The following is a 16708-nucleotide window of genomic DNA, read 5'->3' on the forward strand; positions in this document are numbered from 1 at the left end:
TAAATTGCTTTTTATAATACTCATTTGAATTAATGAGGAGATTGTTTTCTGCTTGCCAGCTAACCGCGTTGTTGTCTCTTCTGTTACTCAGCCGCTCAAGTTTTATCTTCAGTGTTTCCACCGTCTTCTGAAGCTGCTCATTGTCTTCCTCCAGCTTCCTGTGGCTGCTCTGTAAAACCGCTAGTTTGTTTATCAAGAAATCTTTTTCTGCCATGTTTGAGTTCGATCCTTAAACTGCAAATGATTTTCTCTTTGGAATCTGGGAATATAAAGACAGTCACCAGTGATGTCACAGACATGATGAGTGACATCACTGCTTGAGATCAAAGCCTCAAGGAGTCTGTTGGCTGAGGGGGGGTGTGGGGGTGTTTTTATTTAAACTTTATTACAGACACACTGCATAACGACAGTGAAACATTTGTTCTGCCTCAAGAAAAAAACAAATACAGATAAATACAGATAAACATATTCAAGAAATAGAAAAAGCTAAGGGGCTTCGGTTCCCAACTGTACATTCAAAGCAGTTCAGATTTCAATTGTTTTAATATCTATTTTTTGTCTTTGATAGTCTGGATATAAAACTTAACTTCATTGTAAAAGGCAGCAAGGCATGGCTTTCCCCACCTGGAACAATGAATATTATATTTAGTGACAATAAAGGATTTATGAGAAACCCTGAACTGTTGAGGCTTTAGTGAGGCCAAGTAAGAATATCTCCAAAAATAGAAGATCGAGGATGGAGTAGTAGGACCATACTAAGAAAAAAAAATTATGAGGATAAACTCAATAATACAAGAATAAAGTTGAAATAAAATGAGTAAAGTCATAATGTTTTGATATCAAAGTCACATTATTACAAGAATAAAATCCATCCATCCATCCATCCATTTTCTTACACCCTTCTTCCCTAATGGGGTCGGGAGGGTTGCTGGTGCCTATCTCCAGCTGCGTTCCGGGCGAGAGGCGGGGTTCACCCTGGACTGGTCGCCAGTCTGTCGCAGGGCAACACAAAGACATACAAGACAAACAACCATGCGCACACACACTCACACCTAGGGAGAATTTAGAGAGCCCAATTAACCTAACAGTCATGTTTTTGGACTGTGGGAGGAAGCCGGAGAACCCGGAGAGAACCCACGCATGCACAGGGAGAACATGCAAACTCCATGCAGAAAGACCCCGGGCCGGGAATCGATCCCAGGACCTTCTTGCTGCAAGGCAACAGCTCTACCAACTGCGCCACTGTGCAGCCCCAAGAATAAAATCATAATATTAAAATAAAGTTAAAATAATATGAGAATAAAGTTATATTACCAGAATAAAGTTGAAACATTATGATGTTATCCTCAGATTATCTTAACCTTTTTTCCATATGAGTTTATTCTCGCAATATGATTTTATTCTTGTTGTATTTTTTATATTTTTTTAGCGTCACCTAGGCCTGTCATGATAAACGATAAAACGGTCAGCTTGAACTCCTTTCAGAATGGGCAGCTTTAGATGTCCTGTCACTTTAAATCCAAATAAGCTGCTGCTGGCCTTACCACCCCCAATTCAATGTTTACACTTACATGTGGAAATGGCAACAAACAGATGTGCAATTATACAACTGTACATCTTTGAAAAGCAGAAGTGGAGCTTCCTGCACAACCAACAAGAATGCAGCAAGTGGTTTCTGGATGGTAAGCTAACAACAAAACACTTGTCTTCTACAGCAGCCATTGTTACAGAGTCACATTATGAGATTAAATTCATAATATTATCAGAATAAAGTCAAAGTATTACACATATATATCCAAGAGTGACAAGATAGTTTAATATGACTAAATATAAATAAACATGCACATGCAAATAATTAATAAAAATAATCTATAAATGAGTGTAGAAAAATTAGAATTAATTAGCTCAGAGTTGGGCAAATTAAATTTAGATTTAATTTAAATTTTGGGCTTTTAATTTAAATTAAACTTTACTCCTGTATTTTTATTTTCTTATGTTTTATTCTTTCTCAATATTGCCCTAAAACTCCATGTACATTAAAATCAGCTGACCAAATGTCCTGGAACTCAGTTTGGGTTGCTAGGTGACGGGTGGAATGCCACATGTTGGCTAACTTTAGCTCACGCTCATTTTAACACGCTGAATCGCGCAAGTCCGTGTCAGTCCACGTTCTCGTGATTCTCCTCATGCCGTTGATCGTGCTGCAGCTTTCTATGGCGTCAACGCTAACTTTCAGCATCAGAACGCGGTCCAGACCGACAGGTGCACTTTGGCAGGCCCCATTTAAATTTCTTCCGAAATTTTCTAGGTATTATTTATTATTCTTCCGTCACCCCACAAAAGTGGTATCAAAACGTGCGGCTCGATACCGCACCATCTAATAGGTGTGCTATTACTTTTGGTGGGATTTGGAGTTACCATGGCGACGTAAAAATAAAAAAAACGACCCCAAAATCACTAACGAGCTCACCAGGTGCAACTCTCGTCGTCAAGGGGACGAGGCAACCACTAAATCCTGAAAATACCCTATTTTTGAGGATTTTCTGTGTCGTCATAACTTCATGTAGAAACGCCATTGAAACTTCATTTTGTATATACGTCCGTGATCTCTTTTAAAGTGAAGACAGCATATCAATATGAATTATGGTTTGTCGACCCAAAGTTTTGGATTTTTAAAAAAATCAGAGTGTAAATGCTGCTCCGCCAGAGTGAGAGTCAAAGTGACATTTTGACCCCAAATCATTTTTTAACTCGCCCTCACGCTCACAAATATTGCATGATTGGTATGAAACTCGGTCATGACATTGATACGCATGCCTGCTCCGGTCAAATGTTTTCAAAAATTATCTAGCGCTTACGGTTTTCTCTCCAGGTGCTTCAGAGCAAAATCATGCACCAGGGTATCTGACAGACCTCACTAATCGCGGGACTATCGGAGACGACAAATAGCCCTCTCATACGCTTCAAACGGTTTTTGAATATGTATTACGGTTCCCGAACAGGAAAGAGTTGTTTGCAATGCTTTTTTTAGTCAAACTGGTTGGCTCAAACAGAGAATTTTCTCCCCCTGGATGTCTCACTCACAGCCGGCAGAGAGGATTATTTACCATGGCAACGGAACCCAGAGCAGGGAGAGCTGCTTAGGACTAACAGTACGCATCACTGTAGTTCTAACTAGTAGTTCAGTTAAAACAGAGGAGGACTGAACTGGCCTTTAGAACAACTTGCTGCTGTATATAAAGATATATGGGCTGTATATAACTCATTTAACTCAGTCACTGTTACACATGGGATGAGTTTGGCCCTTTGAAATGAAGCTTACTGAAAATTTCTAAATAAAAGCCCTTAAATTATTACATCATGTAATTGCTCTTTTTGTCTTTATGTGACTGGTTTATCCAAAGCACTCTTACACATTGGATTAGTGTGGGCATTTAATATGAAGCTTACTGCAAATTTCAAAATAAAAGCCTCAATATGCCCCTCTGGATAGTGCACTGCCACAGGCGGTGCAATGATATCATTCTGCATTATCTTTTTCTCTCAGGTTAGGGTTAGCATTACTCTTTTAGCTTAAATAAGAATTAATTAGCTCAGAGTTGGGCAAATTAAATTTAGATTTAATTTAAATTTACCTATTTTTCAGACTTTAAAGCCATGTTTAGTATACTTAATGGAGTAAGTAAATGACAGTAAACATTCTAATGATACCCCACATGCTACTGAAAGTATTTATGCTTACATTAGCATATTTGCTCATTTTAGCTAATACACTTACTTTATCATACTGAATGTTGCATGTCCAGCTTACTTAACATTCTTGTGATTCTCCACATGCTATTGGTTACATTGCAGCTTTCTTTAGCATTGATGCAAATTTTTAGCATCAGAATGTTAGGTCCAAACCGACGGGCACACTATGGCAGGCCCCAGTAAAATTTCTTAAGGAATTTTCTAGTTTACCTTTACAGTCTTCTGAGTTTCTCAAACACACAAAAAATGTTTTGTTTTTTTTGTTTTTTTTTTTGAACAAGATCAAATCTTTATCTAAAGTCAAATTCCGCAAAATATAATATCCATCCATCCATCCATTGTCTATACACCCTTGTCCCCAATGGGGTCGGGAGGGTTGCTGGTGCCTATCCCCAGCTGCGTTCTGGGCGAGAGACGGGGTTCACCCTGGACAGGTCGCCAGTCTGTCGCAGCCAAATATAATATGAATTTCAAAAATATGGGTTGGTCCAACTAAAAGTACCTTTTGACAAATAACTTTAAAGCAGGTTTTAACAATGCTTTTTATTAAGCCTTGTTTCTTAAAATGTTTTTCTAATTGGTCTGACATAATATTCTTATCTTAAATGTGTTTTCATTAGCTGCAAGTTGAAAATCATCATCAGAAATAAAGGTTTGAAAACGCTCTGTCCATAGCATGCTGTGCTTCACATAGGGAATGAAATTACAGAAATCAATGTTCAATGAGGTAGTTTAACGAAAATGACTTGACATCTAGTAATTTTTTTTAGGTTTGAAAATCCAGACAAAAGGCTTGTGTTTTTCTGCTGTTATTTACAAGATTTCACGATTAGATCTATAACAAATGTATCGAATGTAATTTTGGTTCAGTGTTCAAGGTTATCATGGAATGCAAAATGACAAAATGTAACTGTGAAGGAATTTGTGCAAAAATCCAGAACATAACAGAAAGCAGAAAGGCAACAGAAAATCTACCATGTACTCAACTAAACTATGGTGGACACACTAAAAAACATCACAAATAAATTAATAAAAATATCTGGTGATGTCACTGGTTTTCAGGCTTGACGCTGCAAATTATAAACGTTTGGTCTATGTGTTTGGTGCACAGTTAAAGAAATTTGAAGACATTGATTGAAGTGTCATAAAGTTTCCTCTTTTACATTACATCACCTTACATTATATTGGTCCTGCCTGGAACTTACTTGATGCAGTGTGCGGCAGTCAGGTGCCTCCATAGCTATGACTCCAGCGCCCTCTGCTGTTCGACTGGAGCGAAACCTCAGAAATACCGGGAATGATATGAACAGATGCATTAAATTACATAAGAAAAACCACATAAATATAAGTTGTTCTTGACTAGCTAAAATGGTAATGTGAGACTGTGCTACTGTCGGGAATCAGAAGACATTTAAAGGAGGTCTAATACCTGCCAGGGCCTGATGTAGGGTTTGACGTCCTGCAACTACCCGGTTCAGAAACGGGGGGAAGGTGGGAAATCCACATCCTTATGCTGAATCAGAAACAACATGATGCTATTTCCTACTTATAAAATCTGATATACATAGAAATGTGAAATATTTCTGAAACAGTATAATATTTTCACAACAAAAAGCAAATGCCATAAGTTTTAATGTATTTATTTAGTAGATATTTTAGGAGTCTTCCCAAACAATCCGACCGATGGATTTAATTGACAAATACAAGGCAGTCAAGGCAAGAACAACAAGCAGCTTATTGAAACAGATGTTGGAGGCTAAGAACATGGCAGATGGTTGGTGATAAAAATGTTCCCATCACTTGTGAACATGAGGTGTGCTTCAACTATTGAACAATATATACTTTTTTTTTTTTTTGGTTTCCGGGCATGTTGCTAAATTAAAGTTGTAGTGCACTTTCATGCTGGACTGAGACATTTGCAGGAGGATCAATTTAAACCTAATGTACTGCTTTTAATTTTAACAACATATAGTCAATCTTTTGGGTGTGCTGTGGTGGCGTAGGGGATAGTGCAACCCACATTTGGAGGCCTTCCGTCCTCGACGTGGCGGTCGTGGGTTCGATTCCTGGACCCAGCTGATGTTTGCCGCATGTCTTCCCCCCTTTCCTGTCAGCCTACTGTCATATAAGGGACACTAGAGCCCACAAAAAGACCCCTGGTGGGGAAAAAAATAGTCAATCTTTTTAAAGATATGACACAATCAAGATCCCACAATCAAGAAATGCGCAATATTTTACTTCATAATTTATTTCATACTTCATGCTCCTCTATCAGCTGGCATTGACTGTGAAAGAGATTGTAGTGAAAAGTTACATTGTTCAGACATGTGTCACATGTCGAACCAATCCATTTTGCCAATTTACTTGCAGTTTCAGGAGGTTGCAGAGTCGATCCAGTCCAGGTAGGAGCTAATTTGAGAGAAGACTGTGGACCTCTTGTTGTAGTTGCAAGTGAGCAACCATCCAGTGACATAGCAGTTTTCATTAGAGGTGAGGGAGAAGCCAGCAGAAGGCAATGTCATTACTCCACTAGTTAAACGGTGCTGATTTTTAGCACAGTGTAGCTAGTGATTTCAGTATGTCCACATGCTTACTTACTGAAGAGTTAAAAGCTCCCATTCCTCATGCATAGCAATGCGAGCGCTCCCTGAACGCAGGGACAGAATCTATCTGGTTCTGGCTATGCTTTCCTAGAGCCACTCTGCACTCCATGTCTTCGCTACAAGTTGGTCCGTCAGAAGCAACAGAAATCCAATTAAATCCCCTTTATCTAAGAATTATTAGTAGTGGCACAGTTAGTTTGTGGACATGACCCTCTCTAAGTTGAGTTTTTTACTCAGATGATTCAGTGCACAGCAGTCAGAATCCACTGTTCAGAGATCACAGTACCCTGCATGGAATTTTATGTTTTTTTTTCTGTAATTCAATTCACTTTTAACTGCTGCTGTTTTTAGTTAAATCAATGCGTGTGTGAAGTTTTTTTTCTATACAAACTATACATCTTAATTATTTTCTAAGTTTTCTGTTTTTAGTTAAAATTGTATTATTTAATGTTTGCCTTTCTGCTTTATAGGCACTATAAACTTGCCTCTGTTCTCTGACACACTCAGTCGCAAATATGCCTTAGATATTATTTCAAGTCATTTAGGTATATTCTGCTTTGCTAAGTGACATTTTGCACTTTCATTTTACCGGTCAGGGCCAGCTGTGGGGCCTCACATCCACTCCATTACCCACTCGATTCACCACCAGCTGGACAGTGGGACTCACACACACCCGTAGACTGAAGGGGTCCACACAAAGACAGAAAGAAATCATATAAACTGCACATGCAAACACGCAGCATTTAGTATGCGTGCAGAGTAAGGTTGAATAAGTTGTGTGCTGCTTACAGCCGAGCAAGCACCACAGACCTCATTCTGGCTGTATCTCCGCAGTTTGGAGTTGAAATGTCAGACTTATTTTTGCCCATTACAATCATATGTAACCTAGGAAACATGTTCTGTGTTTTTCCATTTGTGCACTTTGCAATTTGATGAAATCTCAATAGGTGGGTGTCAGAAAAAGCCTCCACACGGACAGATGTAAACAAGTTAGTGATTTCTGAACGTGTCAGCAGGATCCATTCCAAATCTAACACTCCTACCTATCTCATTCTTTAGCCAAATAAAACTTTTAAGTAATGAAGGACACAGATGATGACATGCGACACGATGAGTTCAGCATACCAATATTTCCCTTTTATTATGATCCGTAATTCCCTTGCATATTTCTGTAAAACACGACTTCACCAAAATATTTTGAGCCCTTACATTGTAGAAAATTTTACATTCCACTGAGTACAACTATTTTTGTGCCTCTCATCCAAATTTAAATGTTTAATATTTATATACAACAAGGACATTTCTGCAAAGTAGACAGACATTAAAGCGTTAAGTGACCTTACTGTTCAGTAAAATTTTAATTTAAATAAATGATGTATTTTTTAACATTTTAAATAAGCAGTAAAAACACTTTTAAAAATTAAAACATAATTTTAACATCCACATCTTTTTTCTGAAGACCACAACTTGTGTCATCTGCATGGTTCTCATTCAGGGACAGTGGAAATGGATAGATACCTCCATTCTTATCTCAATGACTACCGGTATGTTGTTTATTTCAAATAGGTTTTATTCACCATGTTAAAGAAAAACTGACTCAACATGCCTGAGATCTCCAGAATTTACACAGTAGAAAAATAGCTGCAAATCACCCTTAAACAAGCAGCAACAGTTATGTTACAGTGATGTTTTTTGTCACTGTAATGTAAATAGTGATGTTAAGAGGCTATCATGAACTCCAATCTTATGCTCATGTTTGATAGGCACTGTAAAACATGTAGAAAAAAAAGCAGAAACATGCAGAAAAAGCTTTTTTTTTCTGTATTTTCTCATAACACAGAAAAAAAAAAGCAATTACTTCAGTAGATTCCAGTAGATTTCATAATTGTTATGGTGTAGAGATCATTAGAAGAAAGTGGAACTCAGCTGGCTAGCTGATGCTAAATGTTGCCACCAGAATCCTAGTGCATCACTTCACAAAAGTCCTTAAATGTTTCTAACTGTCTCCTGGTTTATACAGATGGTAAACTTTAAAATCTTATTTTTGGTCTACAAAGCATACTGTCAAGCTAGAGCTCTGTTAATGAGCTAATATTGGAGCCAGGTGTGCTGAAACAAAGAGACGTATAAAAGTTGCAGGGGTTTGATGACTGGAGTTTAAGACCACCTGGTGAAAGTGAGGAAATGAAGGAGGTTTTGCAGAATCTCAAGTATGCAATAAAATCAACATGACGCAACAAATGGAGTATGTAAAAAGGCTTTATTTTGCTAGGCTAGAGTGAAAGCCTTGGGCCCAAAATGGTGCTCTATCAGTTGGCCACTATTTTCTGTGAAAGAAATCATGAAGATGTGTCAGGTTTTTATGACATCAATAATTTGAACTTCACACCCAGCGATTTAGTAGCAGATTCAGAAGCTTACAGTGTTGATCCAGTCCAGGAAAGAGCTGACTTGAGTGAAGACGGTGGGCTTCTTGTAGTAGTTGCAGCTGAGCCCAGAGCCAAAGCTGACAATACCATGAACCTCCCAGGATCCGTCAGAGCCCTGACAGTTCAGAGGACCACCAGAATCTCCCTAACAGTGCCACACAAACAAAAAAGATCAGCTATCAAAATCCAGCAGAATAAAATATAATACGTAGCACACATATCTGAAAGATGTGTTTAAATTTTTTGACAGGAATGTATAAATCACTTAGTATAATTGAGCAGATCTAAGCCTTGAAAGTAAACGTCCCATTTACTTTGAAGATAAACAAAAGATGGCACATTTTGATAATGATAATTTACTTCAGACAGACATTTCACCAAAAAAACATAAGACTTTCATATTTCCAAATATGTACAGAGCCATCCATAGATACCCGAAGGAATACTCAATCCTAATGGATGGAGGAAAAGAACAACTGAAAGTTGTTGTGTTTAGGACTCACATTGCATCCAGAAACAACTCCGTCTCCACCAGCGCAGACCATGGTTGTTGTCACCTGAGAGCCCCACCAGTCGTACTTACTGCAGGTGGCGTGGTCCACAACGGGCAGCAGAGCCTGCTGCAGGATGTCAGCGATGGGACCTCCGGCTGTGCACATGACAGACACATGTTTACGTCAGCAAAAGGCTTTTGGAAAACCACCATATTACCATAGCCACTGATGTAGTATATTTTAAGTTACTAAATAACTCATAAATCCATTGAGTGTATTATCTGCATGAAAAACTTAATCCAATCAAAATTGCAAATTTTCCAATCAGTCAGTAAAGCTTCATTAGCAGACTCCAGTCAATAAGTACCAAAGCAAGATACTAAATTTATTAAAATGGAGGCAGAATATTTTGTTTTGAAAATGTATGGTTTTATATAAGATATAAAAACACAAAAATTACAAAATAAAGAAATGAAGTCACATTTATAAATTGCACCATGCATCTCCTGCATGGTAGAATTTACATAGAAGGACCACAGGTGGGCAGTATAGACACATCACATACAGCAGGATACAACTTTGTATTTCATGGGTGTTTCCACCTGACCCATAACATGAAGCAAAGATAACTCACTGTATAGACGACCCCACCCGGTCACATAGCAGGATGCATTATGGGGGAGGATGAAGCCGTCAGCAGGAAGACAAGCAGGATGGACGGTGTCAGAGAATTCGACAGGGGCCTCCAGCTTGATCAGGGCAATGTCATTACTGAGGAAGATAGAGGGACATCAAACTTTATCAGAACTTGTACTGCTGCATTCTTCACAAATATGGTCTAGACCGGGATAATTACCGGATGAAGAACGAGTTCCATTTCTCGTGCACAACGATGGTGGCAGTGCCCAGGAACAGAGAGCCGTTCTCATCCTCCAGCAGGTTGTGCTTTCCCAAGGCCACTCTGTACTGCCGGCTTGAGCTAAGAAAGGGAAAAATCAGAAGCAGTTGAGATCTGAAGCTCGCATATAAACGTTTTTGGAAGCAACATGTTAAACTCTTGAGTCTTTGTAATAGTGTTTGGTGACAGTCTCCTACCTGATGCAGTGAGCAGCAGTGAGGACCCACTGGTTAGAGATCAGAGTCCCTCCACAAGTGTGTCTCCACTCACCGTTACTGTTGTACTGCAGGGAAATCTGGAAGAATATGTAAGAATACCAAGGATTATCTTTAAGATTAATTATCATGGTTGCTATCATTGTTTCAATTTCATTTACCAAGGAAACTCTTAACTCCTACTGTACTGCAAAGTAGTAGATGCAAAGTGTGGCCAGACTTCCTTTTCATTCGCTGAACTTTTTAAACATTTGAAATGGATTACATACAAAAAGGGAATGGTGCATCAATGTAACTGTTTTTTTTTTTTCAATCAGCCTCCAAACATTTACTTCCACTATATCAATCATTTTAAGTGCTTTTATTTTAAAAGTTGCTTTGTAGGTTTCAAACACTTTGTATTCCTCCTACCTGCCATGGCCAGCTGTGAGGCCTGACGTCCTCTCCGTTAACCACTCTGCTCACCACGGGCTGGAAGGTGGGATTGCCGCACCCATAGACTGAAATAAAGGAACCATGCTAAAAGTTCGTAATTTAACTTCCATGTTTTAGGTAAACGTGGTTCATCAAAATAACAGAGGGGAATAGAAAGATGATTTTTGTCCATTGTTCTTGGCAGCAAAATCTGACTTACCGCTGGCAACGAGCAAAGCAAGCACCACAAACTTCATTGTGTCAGTATCTTCACAGTTCAAAGTTAGCTTCCTGACACATTTATAACTCTCACCACCTTTCTGATGCAACCTGCTAAATCTGGTTCTAATTCCTGGAAAATTACCCCATGAGAAATTTTAACAGAGAAGGTGGAGCTTTAGGTGGACACGCCAACTACAGGTGATTATGCGGACTAGCAGATGTGAAACACGACTGCAAGGTCAAAGTGTTCTGTAGCTGAAGTTTCTTTTTTTGTTTGTTGAACATGTCACACATATATTTCCCTCAGAGATGCCAGAAAAACTGGAATGACATACACATAAGCCAGTAACCATTTTTTGAATTTCGCTGTTTTTCGACTTGCCTTACATAAAGCCCAAAATGTGTCAGGAATAATTTCTGTTATACGTTTTCAATTACAGAGGTTGCTTTCTTCTCTGTGCATCTATTAAAGTTTTTCCATCCAATAAAAACTTTTAAAAAATTAAACTTGTTATAAACTGGAATAAAATTAAGGTCTTAGCATCATAACTTGTGTGTGTTGGGATCTTATGATAGACCAACACAAAGTATCATTGTGAGTTTTTCCAGTTGTATTGATTTTATTTTTATAACTAAATATCTCTATACATATAGATTTAGTGGAACTCCTCCTTCATCTGCTAAATGTTTTTTTGTCAAATAGAATTTGCTTAGAGTGCAGCAGTATGTCAGTGCTGCTAAATTTTAACCTGGTACACCAAAATACAATCCATTGCAACCAACTGCTTTAAGAAGTTACTGCACTATTGAAGAGAATATCCTATATTATATTCATGTGATAGAATGACCAAAGTTCAGACATAAAGCCATCTGATGATCTGGAACAATACTTCAAAATTGTGGTTCATTGACACCATAAACAGGTGTTTTTGGGCTGATAGAGTCATAAACCAACCAACAAGCTGATATAATTGCAGCAAAAGGTGATTCTCCTGAGCATTAGCAATGACATAAGGGGGGTGTACACAAATGCATGCTCAAATTGTACTTGTAAAAATGTTAGAAATCCATTTATCTTTTTTTTTTCCATTTCACAATTTTGTGTAAAAACATAAAATTCACATAAAATATGTTAGTGATTGTAATATATATGTATATTAAAATGATGAGTCAAACCCTCTAAATTTTAATAGATATTCTCAGATAAAAATATTTTCTCAGCCACTAAAAAGAAGCTGACATCAGGAGGCATCTGCCTTTTTCTCACACCGATACAGTGGTCACACGACAGATATGGTCCAGTTATCTCCACTCTTATCTCCAAGGGTAAATTTGTTTTTCCAGCCCAATTTTTCTTGCTGTGGCTAGGAAAATTATTCACAATATGTCTGATATGGCCACAGTGATATTGTATATAAAGAGCTGCAAGCTGTCAAAAAACTCAGTGACAGTTACAATGAAGTTTGTGATCTTGGCTTTGTTCGTTGCCGGTGGTAAGCAAAAGGTTCTTCATTATTTAAAAAAAAAAAAAAATGTCATCCTTGTGTTTCATCCTAAACACAAGGATGAAACGGTAACTTTGGGTTGATTAATATAGGAAATTGTAGAAATAAAAATCTTTTGTACTGTTTTTTTTTTTAAGCCTACGGCTGTGGCCTGCCCACCTACCCCCCCATCCTTTCCAGGGTGGTCGGCGGAGTCGATGTCCGTCAGAACAGCTGGCCCTGGCAGGTATGCTCCCCTCTTACTAGATTCCAAATTTGAGTGTTTTCATCAAATCATGCTTGTTTTTGTCCTCTCCTCAGGTGTCTCTGCAGTACAAGAGTGGCAGCTATTTCTACCACACTTGTGGCGGCACTCTGATCTCCAACCAGTGGGTCCTCACTGCTGCTCACTGCATCGGGTAAAAAAAAAAAAAAAAAAAAAAAAAATTTTTATAATAATTACAATTATGGGTTTTAAACTTCCAGTTAATTGAATTAGAATGACATTTTTTTCAAAATCTTACATTGAACTCCAGTCTGATGACAATAGAAACAGTAATATGTTTTGAACTACCTTGTTAATTTGTTGACACTCAATAGGCTTCCTGGAAGTTCTAAAACATAGAAGCATGCCAGCTTAACCCCCCCAAAAACCCTGTAAAAATATTGTTATTTGAAATAATATTACCAAATTTTAATTAGATTCTTGTGGTTAGTAAGCTTTGAAATCCCAGTAACCAAACCATGACACACATGAGCAGGGGTTCATACCAACAACCCACCGGTCACAAGACAAACTACTAACACTGCATCTCACTCCTGCCCCCAAAAAACCTTCTGCTTTCCCTCCCCAAAAGAAAAACAAATTGTGGTATTTTTGCACTTCATGCCAGTTTTCAATTTATTTAAATGACCTAGTTTCTTTCTAATATAATGGTTTTCTATTATTGCTAACTTTAGTGACGATGTAAATTTTCTTTTAATTTCATTTGATTTTTTCTGTATTTTTTTTTTTCTTCGGTTAAACAGGAGCCGTACCTACAGAGTCTACCTGGGAAAACATGACCTGACCGCCAGCGAGAGTGGTTCCATTGCCATCAGCCCCGAAAAGATTGTTGTCCACCCCAACTGGGACTCTTACAATATCCGGTGGGGAGCAAATTTCTCAGAGAGAACCCATGGCATGCTGGGTGTTATGAGGATGTATTGAGTTATTTTTCCACACTGCTCTGTTTCTGATATTTTTTTTTTCTGTCTTTATCTACACCTCACGATCCAGTAACGACATTGCCCTGATCAAGCTGGCATCTCCTGTCCAACTCTCAGCTTCCATCACCCCCGCCTGTCTCCCCAGCTCTGGGGAAATTCTTCCCGACCAGGCTCCCTGCTACGTCACTGGCTGGGGACGTCTCTGGAGTAAGTCTTGCAGCCACAAAAGAAAGACAAACAGTCCACCTTAGCCTCGTGTTTCATGGTTGACGTTACATTTAAGAAGAAACCCGTAATTCATGTCTGTTTTTGTTTTTTTGAAGACTGGTTTCACAGACCGTAATTATGAACCTAAATGTGACTTACCATATACATGATCAAAACTCAAAAAAAAAAAAAAAAAAGTTAAGAAGTTATTCATGAAGATGCTCTTCTGAAGTTCAGATGTTAATTTACACGTCTTATTTGTTTTGAATAAAGCTGGAGGCCCCATCGCTGACATCCTGCAGCAGGCCCTCCTCCCTGTGGTCAGTCACTCCACCTGCAGCAAATCTGACTGGTGGGGCTCTCTGGTCACCACCAGCATGATTTGTGCTGGAGGCGATGGTGAGGTGGCTAGCTGCAACGTAAGTCAGACTACCTATATTTGACAAAGCTTAATTTGACTAATAAACTATCCTTGCCTCTTGGACTTAAGTCTGTTTATACCGTATTGTCCAGAGTTGCATTGTCCCTTCTGTCCTCCAGGGAGACTCTGGTGGTCCCCTGAACTGCAGGAACTCTGATGGCTCTTGGGATGTCCATGGAGTGGTGAGCTTTGGCTCAAGTATGGGCTGCAACTACCGCAAAAAGCCCTCTGTCTTCACCAGAGTCAGTGCCTACAGCAGCTGGATCAACAATGTAAGTAGAAACATTGATACAGCATACACATTTGGTTAGGATAGGGAGTTCTTTTATTTTTTGCTTTTCAAATTTTTTTTAAGATTCCCATAATCCGATTATCTGTCTCCAGAATGTTTGAAATTGTTACAAAATAATAAAATGTTTAAAAAAAACACTGTAATTTAATTATATTAAAATATCTTATGGAAGGACAGACATCTGTCACAATGTTTTGTTATAGCACAGAATAAAAGAATGTTTGTCTTTTGTTTTTTTCAGGTCATGACCTCCAACTAAATTGACTAGGTTCTTGTTGCACATAGTTGATTGTGTTGCTTGCCAAACAAATAAAGACTGTAAGAACACTTTATCTCTGTGTTGTATTCTGTTATTAGACACATTGATTTAGTATACTCTGCTATATTACAAATATGTATTTATTTTGAATGTCAGTTGTCTGCAGAGACAGGGAGTTTGGGCTGCTGTCACCAGTTGTGTTAAATTGTCCCTCTGTGAAAGCCTTTAGAAATAGATATCTGAAATCAATTTTAACAGCACTGAAAAGTTCAAGGAATGTAAATAAATAATAATAATTAAAAAAAACAGAACTGGTTTTTTTTAAGTTTTGTAAAATGGAATTTCAACTTTGGTGACCAATCTCAGTGACAGAACTGATGATACACTTCATTAAAAATGTGTCTTGTTCTTAGCACCGATGCAAACAAAGTCTTCAAAATTTCAATCGGATTGAAGTTGAGATTTCAGATGCTTAAAGCTAGCCTGCTTTATCCTTTTTCCAAAACCAATTTCGATTTGGGTTTTGAATCAAGTCCAAGTTTCAACCGTCTGGATGTTGATATAATTTGAAGTTGTCAAATTTGGAGTAGTTCTTTTTTGTTGCTTTGCTCTACCCGCTTTGTTCAGAGCATCTCTGTCACTGGTAAAAACGGCCCCCATGATTCCACCAGCAGGCTTGACATTTGGTTACAGTGTTCTCAGGTTTGAAAGAAAACCCAGACTTTACATGTGGTAACGGCGGTTTTCCAGCGTGTTGAAGTTTATGACGGGCCTGAGCCTTGTTGGTTCCTGAATTGTTCCTGAACACTCTTAACCTTTTCATCATAGGTTAGATGAGTAAAACTTTAACAGGGTTTAGACACATTATTCTAACTACACAATGATCCCACACATACCATAAACCCAAATGGTACAACTTGTCCTAAATTTTTTTTTGTGCTTTTTTTTAAACGCTTCACTTAATCAATCTATTTTTTATTTTTTATTTTTTTGGTTTCAGTTAGTGTGCTAGGCTGAAATGGGTTTCAGTTTCAATAAAATTTGGGTCTAAAATTGGAATCAAGGAATCTTTGGGCATTGAAAACAATCTAGCAGCAGAAATAGTTAAGGATTTAACTATTAATATTCATGACAGCAGTTGATAATAGCATACGTCCGTAGAAACAATCTATACACATATTTCAATTTATGCTAATTCTACTTATCCATCATAGACCAGCCTCTCCTGGGATCAGACACATAATTAACAGAGATCATTATTATCCCCTCTGTCTGATGCTTTATTCTGGGTAGCGAGTTATTTAGTCAAAACCCCAATTACTGTCTTGTCTTCCAGCAATAGAGATCTCATTTATAATGCTGATGTTACACAGTAATTATTAAAAGAGAAGCACATGCCCCAGTTTCGCTCCAAGCGTTCATTTGCATGTTAATTACTATTAACAACACAGGAAAACATATTAATAAAGCAAACATATTTCACATTTCTTCTAATGCCACTGTGTTGATGTTATTGTCTTAGACTTGGCAACATTCAAATGAGCTATTTACATGTTTACATTGGTATCTTCTTCTAGGGAGGCCATGTTTTTAATTTGCTTTATTATGTTTTCTATTCTTGGGAGGTGGCTGGGAAAAATAAAAATTTAATAATAATTTAGGCCACATAAAGCTGATTCATTATTTTCTGTTGTTAGATTTGACAGTTAAAGAGTTTAAGGAACTGCTAATGAATAAATAACATTCAGATAAAAACGTTCTGGAAAAGAGAGAGACCAATTTCTGATGTTTTTGCTTGCTGAAACCGA

General features: G+C 38.0%; 2 protein-coding genes across 2 annotated transcripts; one reads left to right on the forward strand and one right to left on the reverse strand.

Annotated features, from left to right (window-relative positions):
- Positions 1–8597: 8597 nt before the first annotated feature.
- Positions 8598–11170, reverse strand: ela2l (elastase 2 like). Its single transcript, XM_044126112.1, has 8 exons — positions 11027–11170; positions 10804–10892; positions 10375–10472; positions 10136–10258; positions 9914–10050; positions 9289–9434; positions 8778–8930; positions 8598–8683 (listed from the first exon to the last, which is right to left on the reverse strand). The coding sequence occupies exons 1-8, from the start codon at positions 11061–11063 to the stop codon at positions 8666–8668; spliced, it is 801 nt and encodes a 266-aa protein (XP_043982047.1). The 5' UTR covers positions 11064–11170; the 3' UTR covers positions 8598–8665.
- A 1244-nt stretch (positions 11171–12414) lies between these two features.
- Positions 12415–14973, forward strand: ela2 (elastase 2). Its single transcript, XM_044126103.1, has 8 exons — positions 12415–12521; positions 12671–12759; positions 12834–12931; positions 13542–13661; positions 13792–13928; positions 14202–14347; positions 14469–14621; positions 14883–14973. The coding sequence occupies exons 1-8, from the start codon at positions 12422–12424 to the stop codon at positions 14898–14900; spliced, it is 861 nt and encodes a 286-aa protein (XP_043982038.1). The 5' UTR covers positions 12415–12421; the 3' UTR covers positions 14901–14973.
- The last annotated feature ends 1735 nt before the right edge of the window (positions 14974–16708 follow it).

The sequence above is a fragment of the Gambusia affinis genome, linkage group LG01, assembly GCF_019740435.1.
Source record: "Gambusia affinis linkage group LG01, SWU_Gaff_1.0, whole genome shotgun sequence".
Classification (NCBI taxonomy): Eukaryota; Metazoa; Chordata; class Actinopteri; order Cyprinodontiformes; family Poeciliidae; genus Gambusia; species Gambusia affinis.